General features: G+C 37.1%; 1 protein-coding gene across 1 annotated transcript in view; it reads right to left on the bottom strand.

Moving 5' to 3' along the window:
* The window catches only part of GRIN2B (glutamate ionotropic receptor NMDA type subunit 2B), a 1,006,559-nt gene that overhangs the window by 119,287 nt on the left and 872,646 nt on the right, over window positions 1–14,626 (bottom strand). Inside the window, exon 7 of the mRNA XM_082265422.1 lies at window positions 10,851–11,022. Within this exon, the coding sequence (XP_082121548.1) occupies window positions 10,851–11,022 (172 nt within the window). The remainder of the gene's footprint in view (window positions 1–10,850; window positions 11,023–14,626) is intronic.

Here is a 14,626-nt window from a genome sequence, read left to right as displayed (position 1 = left end):
AAGAAAAATGGATGGGGCAAAATATCATCAAACTCTTGAGGAAAATCCGCTGCCCTCTCCCATAAAGTTGTCAATAGGAAGAAGGTTTGCCTTCCAACATGACAATGATCCAAAGCACACAGCAAAAATTAGCACACAGTGGTTGAAGAAAAAGATTAGGTCCTTGCATGGCTTAGTCAGAGCCCAGACCTAAACCCCAATAAAAATCTGTTGAATTACTTCAAGCCTGCAGGCCACAAAGTTACAATCAATTTTGACTGAAATTGAGCAGTTCTGCAAAGAAAAGTGGGCAAATATTGCAAAGTCTAGATGTGCAAAGTTAGTAGAGACATATCCCAACAGACTAAAAGGCTGTAATTAAAACAAAATGTGGTCCAACAAAATACTGACATAAGGGGGTGATCCTTTTTCCAACTCAGTAATTTTGTTTTTGAGTTAAAAAAAAAAAAAAAATCTGACATGTTGGTGTTATATCCTTAACTTGGATGTTATAAGTTGCACTAGTAAATACAGTTGGACGAAACAAAAACTATGTTTTCATTTCATGCTGCAAATGAACAAAATGTGAATATCGTAAAGGTGGTGGTTCTTTTCCATACTATATATATATATATATATATATATATATATATATATATATATATATATATATACAGTATCTCACAAACGTGAGTACACCCCTCACATTTGTGTAAATATTTTATTATATTGTTTTCATATGACAACACTGAAGAAATGACACTTTGCTACAATGTAAAGTAGTGAGTGTACAGCTTGTATAACAGTGTATATTTGCTGTCCCCTCAAAATAGCTAAATATACGGCCATTAAAGTCTAAGCCACTCAAAACTAAAGTGAGTACACCCTTAAGTGAAAATATCCAAATTGGGCCCAATTAGCCAATTTCTCTCCCCAGTGTCATGTGAATTGTTAGTGTTACAAGGTCTCAGGTGTGAATGCAGAGCAGGTGTGTTAAATTTGGTGTTATCACTCTCACTTTTGTATACTGGTCAGTGGAGGTTCAACATGGCACCTCATGGCAAAGAACTCTCTGATGATCTGAAAAAAAGAATTGTTTCTCTACATTAAGATGGCCTAGGCTCTAAGAAGATTGAAACTGAGCTGCAGCACGGTGGCCAAGACCATACAGCGGTTTAACAGGACAAGATCCACACAGAACAGGCCTCGTCATGGTCGACCAAAGAAGTTGAGTGCACGTGCTCAGTGTCATATCCAGATGTTGTCTTCGGGAAATAGACATATGAATACTGCCAGCATTGCTGCAGAGGTTGAAGGGGAGGGGGGTCAGCCTGTCAGTGCTCAGACCATATGCCGCACACACTGCATAAAATTGGTCTGCATGGCTGTCGTCCCAGAAAGAAGCCTCTTCCAAAAATGATGCACAAGAAAGCCCGCAAGCAGTTTGCTGAAGACAAGCAGACTAAGGACATGGATTACTGGAACCATGTCCTGTGGTCTGATGAGACCAAAATAAACTTATTTGGCTCAGATGGTGTCAAGTGTGTGTGGCGGCAACCAGTTGAGGAATAAAAAGACAAATGTGTCTTGCCTATAGTCAAGCATGGTGGTGGGAGTGTTATGGTCTGGGGCTGCATGAGTGCTGCCAGAACTGGGGAGCTACAGTTTATTGAGGGAAACATGAATGCCAACATGTACTGTGACAAACTGAAGCAGAGTACGATCCCCTCCATTTGAAGACTGGGTACAGGGCAGTATTCCAACATGATAACGACCACAAACACACCTCCAAGATGACTACTGCCTTGCTAAAGACGCTGATGGTAAAGGTGATGGACTGACCAAGCATGTCTCCAGATCTAAACCCTATCGAGCATCTGTGGGGCATCCTCAAATGGAAGGTGGAGGAGAGCAAGGTCTCTAACATTCACCAGCTCCATGATGTCATCATGGAGGAGTGGAAGAGGACTCCAGTGGCAACCTGTGAAGCTCTGGTGAACTCTATGCCCAAAAGTGTTAAGGCAGTGCTGGAGAATAATGGTGGTCACACAAAATATTACCACTTTGGGCCCAATTTGGACATTTTGACCTAGGGGTGTACTCACTTTTTTTGCCAGCGGCTTAGACATTAATGGCTGTGTGTTGAATTATTTTGAGGGGATAACACTGTCATACAAGCTATACACTCACTACTTTACATCATAGCAAACTGTAATTTCTTCAGTGTTGTCACATGAAAAGATATAATAAAATATTTACAAAAATGTGAGGGGTGTACCCACTTTTGTGAGATATTGTTTATATATATATATATATTCCAAGCAGGTGTGGTGAACAGCACATCGGATATAGATGAAGTGCAAAGCAATCAAACCATCCCACTGGTCATATATAGCAAAAATTCAAACAGGGATTGCTGCACTTAAAACTTATTGAAAATCCATAATAGTGTACAAATGTTACATGTTATGTTCCAAAAAGCAATAGTTTTGGGCAAAGTCCATAAGGCCCTTCTTCAGGCTGGACGACGGCTAAAGAGACATGCGTTGCACAAATAATGTATATATAGCTCTGACAAATAAGTCATATATAGCAGGAACCAATTAGGTAATTATTACACATCAGAAACACATGATAGAAAATATTTTTTTAGTTGTTTCAGAGAATCAAATGGCATTCATTCCTCACTCCAAAGGAGGAAAACATATCCAGTAGAAAGTCTGTTACAAAGAATAAGCAAAATTAGAACAAAGTATCAAGCAAAATACATTTTTTTTAAATCATAAATAGCGTACTATCTTTTAACCCCTTTTTTTACTGCTCTTTTTTTATCAGAAATCATAGATCATTCAATGGTTATCACGAAGCCCCTTATTTTATTACTAGTACAAACACATCAATCTTTTATTCAGAAAAATAAATGCAAATCAAAATCTGAGTTCAGTCCCCTGGGGATTAAGGTGTCTAATCGTTAAATCAACTGAACTTACAATTCCCTTAAAGTCAATTCACGATAACCCACTCGTCTGTTCTTTTTTACACCATTTGTGACCATGAATTTTAGTTCTGAGACTGTGTGTCCCTACTCAGCAAAATGCCTTGCTAAAGGTAGCTGTGTCATTTAGTCTTTAATGGAATACTTTGGATCTTTTGCTTTCTAAATAGTTTCACCCGCATAAAGTAAACTGCAAGGACCTTTAATAATATAGATAACAAATTAAGTTTGGCATGTGAAATAATGTTTGATCAAAATGTCGGGATTTTTTGGGTGCAAGCTTCTACTCTACAACTGACACGCATGTTGGAAAAGCTATCACAAACACTTGTCACCATGGAACTCCGCGAGATTACATTGGTTGAGTATTACAAACGCCATCTAATACCTCGGGGACTACATGTAAGGTAGGTACCTACATTATTTGTACAGAATCTTGACTTTTAAACAAAGTTTACTCAGATCATTAACAAGTGCTCTTTTGTTCTAATTACATTGACTGTACTTTTTACAGCAAGAGAGAGTGGCTTTAATCCAACAAATAGCTGACATTGAGACTCAGACATCAGAGACTAGGGAATACAGGGAATTCACAAAAGTAAAGAAAGCCTGTGATGATAAAATGATTCCATTCAGAAAAAAACATAGAAATACGAAAGAGGTCTAAATTAGAATGAGACAGTGAAGATTATGCTAACAACCAGGTGTATAATGGACAGACCCTAACTTTTATCGGTCACGACCATTCAGATGTGGATTTCGCAACAAACAAATAACTATCTCCACTACTTCATCCAAGGCCTCTACAGATTCTTCCACACATGTGCAGAACATTTTTAGACCCCACTTCTACAAACCCTGTCATAGAAGGAGGGGAGGCAAGCGAAACAAAACAAAAACAATAGATGTGGTACACAATCTGTTGTATTGTCTAAAGATGAGTTGTCTGTTTTGAATAAGGGTTTGGGCTTTTGCCCTAAAAATAAAATGGATAGGTTTACTTTGAAGTAGAACTTGTATTGATCTTACAGACGAAGTAGATTAAAATGTGACAAAGAAAAAAATAGCGCAATTTCTGTAGGTTTGTCTATACTATATCTTGTTACTGCAGTGTGAATATTAAACACTAAATTTAACATAAAGTGAATGAAGTAATAAATAAATAAATAAATAAATAACTGGTGTTAAAACAATTATTGAACTGATCAATAATGATCAAAAAAAGTGCTAGTGCTTGAAAAAGTGATTTGAAAGTAACTGTGCAGAATAATGTTGCCAAAGTGCAATTGTGATGTGTCTCTCCTGATGATAACAGCTGATTATTATTAATCTCTATCCCAATGTGTTTTATATACCCCTAATGATTTCTTGCAATCTGTTGTTTTATATATGTGTGGATAGTGTCCAACTTAATCCTCCAATTAGGAGAGTGTTAGTGCAATAAAATATATTATGTTATGAAAGTGCTAGTGCAAAATAATATATGAGCAATATATACCAATTATTGTATCAAATGACCACAGTAAATATAAAATATAAATACGACAAAAAAAAAAAAAATATGTGAAAAAGTCCATCAAACAAAGTCTATACCATCCAGTGTCAAAAGTGCAAAGTGCTGATTATCCAAACATGAAGTGTACACGTTGTTCACACGTGAGGATTCTTCCACCCACAGTGCCTTATTAGTTTGCCTAGATCAAACTCACCAGAGATTTTGCTGGTAAAATTATAAACCAGCCAGCAAGCAAAACCACACAGAGATCAGCCAGAAACTTGTTCTCCTTAATATATAACCATTCACCAGGATGAATCAAGACTCAGGATGGTCCATATGAGAAGACATAAGAAGGAATGCCAAACATAGTGTAAAATTGTATGTTCAAAGGTGAATATAAATCCAAACAATGTGATATGGTGAAAGATCCTGAGCAGAGAGTAAAGGAGCCTTCACAAAAAGTTCTTCCACTAATCAGAGGAGAGAAGATAAAATCCACCAGACACCATGGTGTGCACAGATGAACCTTACCAAATGCTAAGACCACCAGTAATGCCCTTTTTACAACAAAGACCATTCCTTCTCCTTGTGGTATTAGCATTAGTAAGGTTCATCTCTACACACCATGGTGTCTGGTGGGTTTTATTCTCCTTTCTTCTCTTCTCTGGCAACTGGACATGACAAAACATGTTCTGCTGGAAGTGATGATACGATGACGGTGGTTGAAGGATCAATGGTTGGGTTAGATGCTTAGTGTATCAGCCTGGCCAATCCAGTCACGCTAGCTACTTTGCACACATTACCATCCGTTACCATTACTCCCACCACTCAATATAGAGATTGGCCAGGGAGGGTGAAAATGTAGCACCCATCATGACTCCACACCTCTGGAGGTAGTACACCACATCAAAGATGAAAAAAATATTCCAATACATTCAGAATGTACAAAGGGTATTCAGTAGTTAAATCTGTGTAGAATTCAAGATAGAAAGAAATTGTTTAAACTGTCAAATGGTGGGAAATGTAAGAATAGAATCTGGCAACATCATAGGTCAACCAGGTGCAATGTTCATCCCAACATAAACCATCTAAAATGCTTAATAAATGGTTGGTGTCTTTTTAAGTAGCTGGGGAGTCGCACAACTAAAGGCTGAAGCTGGCCATCAAGCCACTCACCTATCTTCTTATTAAACGACCCTATCCCAGCTATGATCAGTCTCCCATGGAGGGGATTTAACCCCCTCTGTGTCTTGGGGTGATGTTAAAAGGTCGCCAAGCCAGAGTATTCAGGGATGGGAAGCTCAGCCTACTTAGACTCAAAAATCCCTATAAATACACCTCTATTAACCAAATTATCTAAAACAGCTTTCTACAGTAGGCATTAGTTGGGTAAGCTTTTAACTTAATGTTTGTACATTAATCAGAAAGCTATCTCAGAGCCTCATCCCTACAGGGATCAACTCTTTTCACAACCACTAAGCTGCCTTTATCTGAGATACGAATGACTATAGAAGTATTGGCTGTCAGGTTTTTTAAGGCCAGCCATTCATTTTTAGTTACATTATCCTGTTAAATGTTGTTACTCAAAGACATGGAGAGGGAGATGAAGTCCCACTCAACCAAATTTTGGAACCCCTCTCAGGGGTGCAGGAGTGCACGGATAGAACCTGAACAGATTTTAAATGCCAAGGCTCACATTGAATTATCACCTCCTTTCCATTCAGAACAGGGCCCATTCTCACCTGCCAAGTCTTCAAGATCCCTAACTGCACAATTGTCACTAAAATTAAACCCAGTAGAAAACTCCTTACTGCTTACTGACAAAGCCTCTGTGTGTAAACCACCATTACTGTTCTGTTCTCAGAAAAATAGTGTTTTTTTAAATAAAATGTTTGCGGTATGCTGTGTGTTGTGGAGCACTGCGTCACAAAAAGAAAGGGTAAAGTGTATTTTTAGAGGGTTAAGGTGCTCAGCCACTTCACAGTGTATGAGTTGCCTAAATGCAGAGTGCCTTGTGTTAATGCACATGCATTAGTACAATGCACAATCTGCATGAGCCCTATTTAATGTGCAGACTCTTTTTAGTGTTCCTTTTGAACCTGTGGCTAACTGCACATGCAGAGATTCTAGTTTATGGCATAGATATAGGCAAACTATATAGACAATCATCTTTTTTTTCATTTCAAATTCAAGAGTGTCAGCCCTTGTCAGCTGAAGCAATAAATCAGAAACTGCCACAACATTGTGAGGCGAAAAGGAGATGCCCTCACAGTGACGATGGCTAACAAGTCTGTAACAGCTGTGTTTCAAGCTATGTAAATACCTGAATATTAGAGGGTCTATTTGTGCCCTAAATCTACCCCATTTTAACACAATAACCTTTTTCTGTATGGTTCCCTCCTATATCTTTATATAATGAATACATTTGTTATATTTTATTAACACATTATGGAAATGATTTAAAATAATGTAAAAAAAACATATTTCCTCTATTTTGGAAACATATGCATTTTTAAATAAAACAGAACGTGCTTAGAACCATTGACAGGTAATAGTGTTTATAAAAAAGGAAATCTGGTGGAATGCAGACTTTTATTGTGCTCATCTAAATGGTCATGTTACCATACAGAATGCATTACTACACTCTCTGCTCTGCTATACACAAGATGTTGGACATTTAAAGATATTTATAATAATAAAATAATTGTGATAAATATTTAATTAGAAAATATGAGGCATTTAAAGGGTTACATATACGTATGGGTATTAGAATGGGTTAAAAAACCTCGCAAATCATTTCAGTTATGGAAAAATAACTTAAAATAAAATTTTATTGGATGAGCATCTTCATTATACAGGGATGTCTGGAAATTCATGGTAAACTTACTTCTTTAAAGAGCCAAAGGGGGAGATGTACTAAAACTGGAGCACTCAGAATCTGGTGCAGCTGTGCATGGTAGCCAATCAGCATCTAACTTCAGCTTGTTCAATTAAGCCTTGGCAAATAAAAAAAAGTTAAAGCTGAGTGTTTTCTGTTCCAGAGCTGCACCAGGTTTTGCACTTTCCAGTTTTAGTAAATCAACCCCACAGTCTATCAAAGCAATCAGTTACAGCAATGGAGGGGAAACAAGGGAGGGTGGAAAAAAGCATACCGCACTGATCCAGCTAAACGTAAGTGTCTAAAGGCTCAGATGGAAAGAGTGACTATAGCAAAAACAGACACCTCCAGACTAGTGTAAAACCAATAAATTAATACCTGCGCTGTGATGAATAAATAAATGAGGAATAAAAAATAAATTAATAGTCAGCCTGAAGCTGCTGCTCACTAGGTAAAATACCAAAAAGATTAAAAATTCAGATAAGGCAGCGCTAACAGGTAAAAAAGTGTAGATAAAAGGCAAAGAAATATCTATATATTTATATCCATGTGACTTGTGATCAAAATATGAAAATATATGAAAATACTTAATTAAATATAAATATAAAGTGCATTAGTGAACAACAATCAATAATATTGAGTGCAGAAATATAATACATCGAAATGTCCTTTGTGCAACCATATGCAAAGTGCAAAATATTCAGTCCAAAGGAAAGGTTTCTTTCAAACGAAACTAAGGTGCTGAAAAGGTGCTCACATCCATATAAGTGCCCAAGTGCTCTTCAAGAAAAGGACCCCCTATGGGGATGCACTCACCACAATTAGGATATCAATGAGCCTTATGCAAACATAGCATTCCTTGACCGGATGGTTGGATGGGAACCTCTTAGTATTGGCTTCCTTAATAATGCCTTGCCTCTCTCTCCCCTGCAGTGTGTTTTTTTCCTTCATGAGCAACTTTCTCCTCCCAGCAAACTTCCCGGCTCTAGTTCCAGATAATGACTGTAGGTGAGTACAAGTCCCAGGTAATGTCTGCAGTGACAGGGCGGATATACTCAGCTGTAGACAAGCAGGATGCAGACAGATACGGCTCCTGATCTCACAGGTGAGAATGTTGCTGTCAGGTGATCACTCCCTAATTCCCACCCAGCATCTGATGTTGTCACCAAACTTAAAGGAGAGAGAGGAGGGTGGTGTGGGAGTGAGCAGCAATCACAGATTCTGCCTTGTCTACAGCTGAGTATATTCGCCATGTCACTGCAGACATTACCTGGGACTTGTACTCACCTACAGTCATTGTAGGTGAGTAAGTGGAGAGAAGAATTGTATCATTTGCTAAATGATGTGATTTTTGAATAGTCTTATCTCTTCTAAATCCTGGTTCTGAATACTTTGGTAGAATGGTTTTCAGCAGACAGAGACTGCTGGGTTTAGACCAGTGTTTAGTTAGAAAGTGTTTGAGCTAGGACTAGGATAGAAGATAGAGCCCATCTCCTGGTGGGAGGAAGGACGGATAAGGGTGAACTCACAGTCTGGTCCCACCTTTGGGTATAAGAAGCTGACAGCATTTCCTGTATGACTCAAGCCTGAAAACATTATTTTTGCAGATTTTTAATACTTGTATTAACACTTTCTTAGTTGTCATTAATTGTTAGTTCATTTTTTAAATGAGCCTTTGAAAAAAACATTAAAACATGTATTTAATTTCCTAATAATGTTATCATGCTTTGTATTAGAAACAACATGTTAGTGCCTTTATAAAAGTATCAAATAGCATATTAAAATTATCATTTTATTTAAAAGAGTAGTCTGCAGAGTTATAAAGTGTAAATGTTTTCAGACAGATAAAAACATTTTGGTTATCATGACATTACTAAAAACTGATTTTTCATGCTTATTAACTCATGCCCACAAAAAAGCCACTCCCTCAGGTATTATCATTGTGAAGAACATTTTAAAAACCAATGGCTTTTGCTCAATACATACTACTACCCCCTTCACACCCTCTCCCATCTCTTTGGCATCCTCGTCTTAAGAGATAGAGGCACTTGTTGCAGTACTGCTTTAAAGTGTTTTTGACATGTATTACACCAGGTAGTTTTTTTTTTTTTTTTAGCAATGTTAAACATACAATTTTAATTTAATAACTACCCCTAAGGCATCATGCACACATGATATTTTTACAGGTGCTGGTTTTGGTGTCAGATGTTTTTTTCTACAGCCAGTAAACTCCCCAGCATGATATCCGATGTATCCATGCACACATAGGCAGTTTTTGTCAGGGGTGTTTTCTGGTTGGAAAAAAATCCCCAGAACGAGTGGGTTTTAAGAGGCGTTTTTCAGCTGTAAAAATGCTCTAACTCTGATAAAAGCTGAAAAACGCCAAAAAACGCTGAAAAATGTGACACTTATCAACATTTTTGAGCCATAAGACTTTGTGGGAATATAATTTTGCTAAAAAAAAAAAATCTAAAAAAAACGCTACAGCTGAAAAAAGCTAAAAAACGCTGAAAAACGCTACTGCAAAAAAGCTGAAAAACTCCTTCTATAGCTACAGCTTTCTACTGACATTTTGATAATGTCCAGTGTGCATGAGGCCTTAATATCAAATGTCTCACATTTTGTCAACAACACATTTTCTATTAGGCTACACTTATTACCAAAGATGCACTGTATTTTTATCCTTCACAAATTATGATCCTCTATAGTTTCACCAGTTTGCATGATTGTTGTTTTCACTGGTGATCCAATAAACATATGTTTCATCACCATAAACGTGGTTTCAGAGTAATAAGAATAAGCTTTTCGGAAGGTAATACATTCAATCAGGTAAGCATATATATATATTTCTTAAAAAGCCATGCATCATAAATACACCTACATATTTTAATTTAGGGCAATATCTTTTTATCATACCTACACGAATGCCCAACCCCATCCAAAGCATGTTTTCTTTTGAGCAAAGGAGGTAAGAGTTAAAAAATGTAGGGTTTAAATGCTGACTTTACCCCCACTGCATTGTAGAGACTTACCTCAACTTCCTTTCACATTAATAGGGTAGACAGGAAGTGATGACATAGCTCATGGATGGGGACAGAGAAAGCAACAAAACCATATTTGTTTATTTATTACAGTGGGAAGGGGTGGAATATGTCAAGTTTATTTTGCTATTTGTGTCTTCCTGTCAACAGGAAATGGGGGAAAATATCCCAAATAAGGACGCATTTAGCTATAAAAAAAAAGCCTAAAGGTTCTCACTCTTACCCACTGAATTGAAAACAAAACAAAAACAAAATGGCTGGAGCTGGATTTTAAGCTTAAAATGTGTCCACTTGTTGCAAATAATTTTTCTATGTTTCTTATTTTTATGATATGTATTTATAAACCACCATCAGTATAGTTTAGTGGGTAAGGTACACTGCATCCGGTAAAAATGTACAAATAAAAGGAAACATTTTATATATATATATATATACACTTCACATGGATTAGAATTTTACCTCTCCAATCATGCCATTCCACGTGCCATTAATCTTTTTGCCATGCTTGCCATTGGTCACCAGATACAGATCGTAGGTGAATTTCACAGTCTTTGCTATTTTCTTCAGGATATCTATGCAGAAACCCTTACAGCATCTCTTGATGTAATTTCCTCCTTCTTCTGTGCGGTTCCTATTGATCAGAATAAGATTAACATGAGTTCTGGAATACTGGAATGATCTTCTTAAAGTCACAGAAATGTTATGTCTTCTAAGGCTTTCCAGGGGGAAAAAAACGTTCTTTAATAGATAGATAGGACAAAAAAAAAAACCTATTCAGAAAGATGCATAGAAAGAAGCAGAGAGACTGTTCTGGTACATAGACCTCTATGTTTCTACTAAAACTCCTTTAGAGTTACCTTAAATGACACAATCATTTCTTTTGATTTACCTGAGGGTGGATAAAAGGCCTTACAGTAGTCCGAGTGACACATATTAATACATAGGTCCAAGATAAATAAACACAAAAGAATTGTTCCCTTGTATTGTGAGATTGCCATCTGTCCTTTGATGCAATGTCATCATAGTAGACTCTAAAGTAACAAAACATCCAAGTGCTCTGTCATCTTTGTTCTATGAATGCTCACAGCTTGCATGCAGTATCTTACATGTGACAAAAGGACTACATCCCAGTACAAAGGGTGTCAAATGCGCACCCTCTCATTCTCCCCCCTCTTGTACAATGCCCCCCCTGCTCTTGCTGAGTATTATAAGTCATTGAAAAATGTAGCTTTTGAACGGTTTTTGTGAGTTCAAAAGTGTTATTAAGAATTACAATATAACATTATTGTTACACTGCATTTGTTCTTTTTTATTCATAAGAAGATCCAAGAGATGACTAGCATTCATCCACTCACTTAAAGCATAGGTCATAAACCCTTGATGGGGTGGCTGTCAATCCATATCTCCTTGCTTTCAAACAGAAGTCTCTAATAGAATAAGCAAAAAGCCCAGATGATTCTCCTCTATCCAGAACCGAAAAAGTGACCTTATGAAGAGCAAGTGAAAAGCACTCTCCAATTGATGGCCAAAATAATCCCCACAGGTAGTAATTTACAAGACAGACTTTCATAGTGAGCCACAATTTATTACATAAAAACTATATTTGGTTTCTTGTACTACTGTTTCTTGTACTATTGTCTGTACATTTGTAAACTTTGAAATTTTCAATAAAAATGAATATGAAAAAAAAAACCTATATTTGATGCCAGTCTACCCACCCTGTGTATGCTTGGCCAAATGTGATGAGATCTACAGGCTCTTCCTGATTCATTTTGTCAGATTGGACTTTCTCAAGTTTTTAATAAATGATTGGTGGTACATTATGAGAGCCTGTCTTGTGTTTTAATCCCTCTGCAGAATCTTCTAGGCAGGCACTAAAGAGTGGTTGTCACCTACTCAATTAGAGATGCATTTTATGAACTAAAGAAATATGGACTATCACTCAATTCTTTAAGCATTTACGCCCTACTTTAAAAGTATATGTTGGAGTGGTTGAATGTGCATCCAATTACTAGTCTGAAGTCCTTAATCTTTGTTATACCTCCAACAAGTATTAAGAGTCTTGGGATCAAAAACATGACTGTCAGCAGGACATCAGTACCATCTAACCATAATCCTAGCATTACCTTTTGCAATTTGCTTGAAAATGAGAGTGTATGCTAAAATTTGAAGCTTCATTCCATTCTGAGGGTACAAGTAAAAATTTGTAGCTCTGTTTTACATTTTCTGGTATAAGCGGGCCTATACCAGGGACTTTTTTGTGGTGGGTAAGGGGGAGCAAACCTAGCAAAGACAGCGGTTTACCATCAAATCTGTGCTATTTTAGAATTATTTTGCTTATGCGAATCATAAAGTGCGAGTTGTGAAAAGCTGGAGAGAAATCTAGGTTGTGTAAGAGAGGTATCATGTCTAGAAGAAAGATAACCTCTCCTGAAGAAGTGATCCTAAGAGGATAAGATGAAGGCAAACGCTATGGGTAGGGTTTCTGTTTTGGACTGGGAATTTGGCAGCTGCCAAAGGAGAGTGTTTTGATTCTGTGATAAAATATGCTATTTCAGATTAGTCCAAAGTTTTTGCTGTCAATTGGGGTATCAGTCCCACAATCATGGTAAGAAAGTATAAGTCAGAGAGAATGAGTCCTCCTCTAATTTTAGGCTTCACTACAGTTTTCGTATTAATTCTGGACGTTTTATTGTGCCATTTCAAATTTTGAACCGAGTGGTTGATTTTAAAGAAAGTTTCCAGAGGATGCAAACCCGTATAGTCTGAAAAATGTATAGCATTTTGGGTAATATATGTATTTGTAATCCTGCGTAGCAAGAAAAAGGAGAATTTATGGATTCAGAGGAAATGTAAAATGTTTTGTAGAGAAGGTAGTAAAATATGTCAGCAAGTTTGGTGAGATCTTTTGGGATGTGAACCCCCTAGGTTTTTAATTGCAGGAGTTTGCCAAAGAAAAGAAAAGCTGGTTTGTTTTTGTCATAATATATTTCAAAGTTATTTAAAAAGCCAAATTATCTGAATTCTAACAAATGTAATGGAAATAGTTCGGGAAGTGACAGGGTAGCACAGTCCTCATAATTAAGGGGCTGTAGTTTAGGGCTCCACCAGGAAGACAGGAGGTCCATGGCCAGAGGCCAGTGAGTGGGCCAATGCATCATGGAGCTGCGAGAGAGGTGTAGTTTGCATGTGAGCACAGTGGTGCTGTGAGGTGGTCATACAAAAAAACAAGGGACTAACCCTGAGGCTAAAACAGCAGCACTGTTAGAGTGAGCCAGGAGGCTGGACGAAGCACCAGTGTTATTGTATAGCATTGAAGGAGAAATGCTGTGAGGGAAATGTTTTCATTTTTCTTGGATATTAACTTTTTACTTAAAAAAAATAAAAAATAAAAGTAGGCCATCAAGCCCTGAAACTGTATTTACTGGCTGGTCTGAACTCAGTACACCTTAAGAAAAATCCCAAAATATCACAATATATATATATATATATATATTTTTTTTTTTTTTTAATTATTTATTATATAGTTTATGATAACACTCCTAATGTTCATTCATGTCACATGTGTTTAGTGGTTGTCCCATAAAGGTACTACATTTATATTTATTATTTTGGTTTCCGTGAGAAGCTGCAGTATGAGCACTATATATAAGCTATGAAGGAATCTTCCTCTTTTTTAACAGTAGCTCTTAAAGCAGAACACCGGGATCAGCAAAAAAAATCCCCAATTAGTACACCCTCCTACACAAAACACTAAATAGTTATTCCATTTCCAAAAATTCCTTACAATTGAAGAAAAAAATCAAATTGAATTTTCAGGAAGTCCCCTCTGTAATTAAAAATTGCAGCATCTATTCTGCCAAGGAGGCACTGTTACAACAGGGATTATATCATATCCTCTCCTCACTCTCTACACTATAATCAAACTACACTTCCCATCATGGTTTGAGAATTGCAGTGAATGTGGGAGGGTACACTAGGCCTGTACATGTTAAATGTGAACAAGCCCACTTCAACATAAATCACACCCCCTCATTCTGCATCCAGCCAGCCACACTACTCAGTAACACACAGCCGGATAGGTAGGTTACAGCCTTATAAATGCAAAGCATGTTTGTGCTCTCCCCCTCCAGCCACAACAGGAGATAAGCATATTGCCCTTACTTGCTTTATGTAATCATTACTGAACTGTAGAAACATGCCCATAATTATATATTATACACACTGTACTCTGC

Source organism: Pelophylax lessonae (assembly GCF_965119305.1).
Source record: "Pelophylax lessonae genome assembly, chromosome: 8".
NCBI classification, from domain to species: Eukaryota; Metazoa; Chordata; class Amphibia; order Anura; family Ranidae; genus Pelophylax; species Pelophylax lessonae.
The sequence above is the reverse complement of the archived record's forward strand: the minus strand, read 5'-3'. Positions and strand labels throughout refer to the sequence as shown.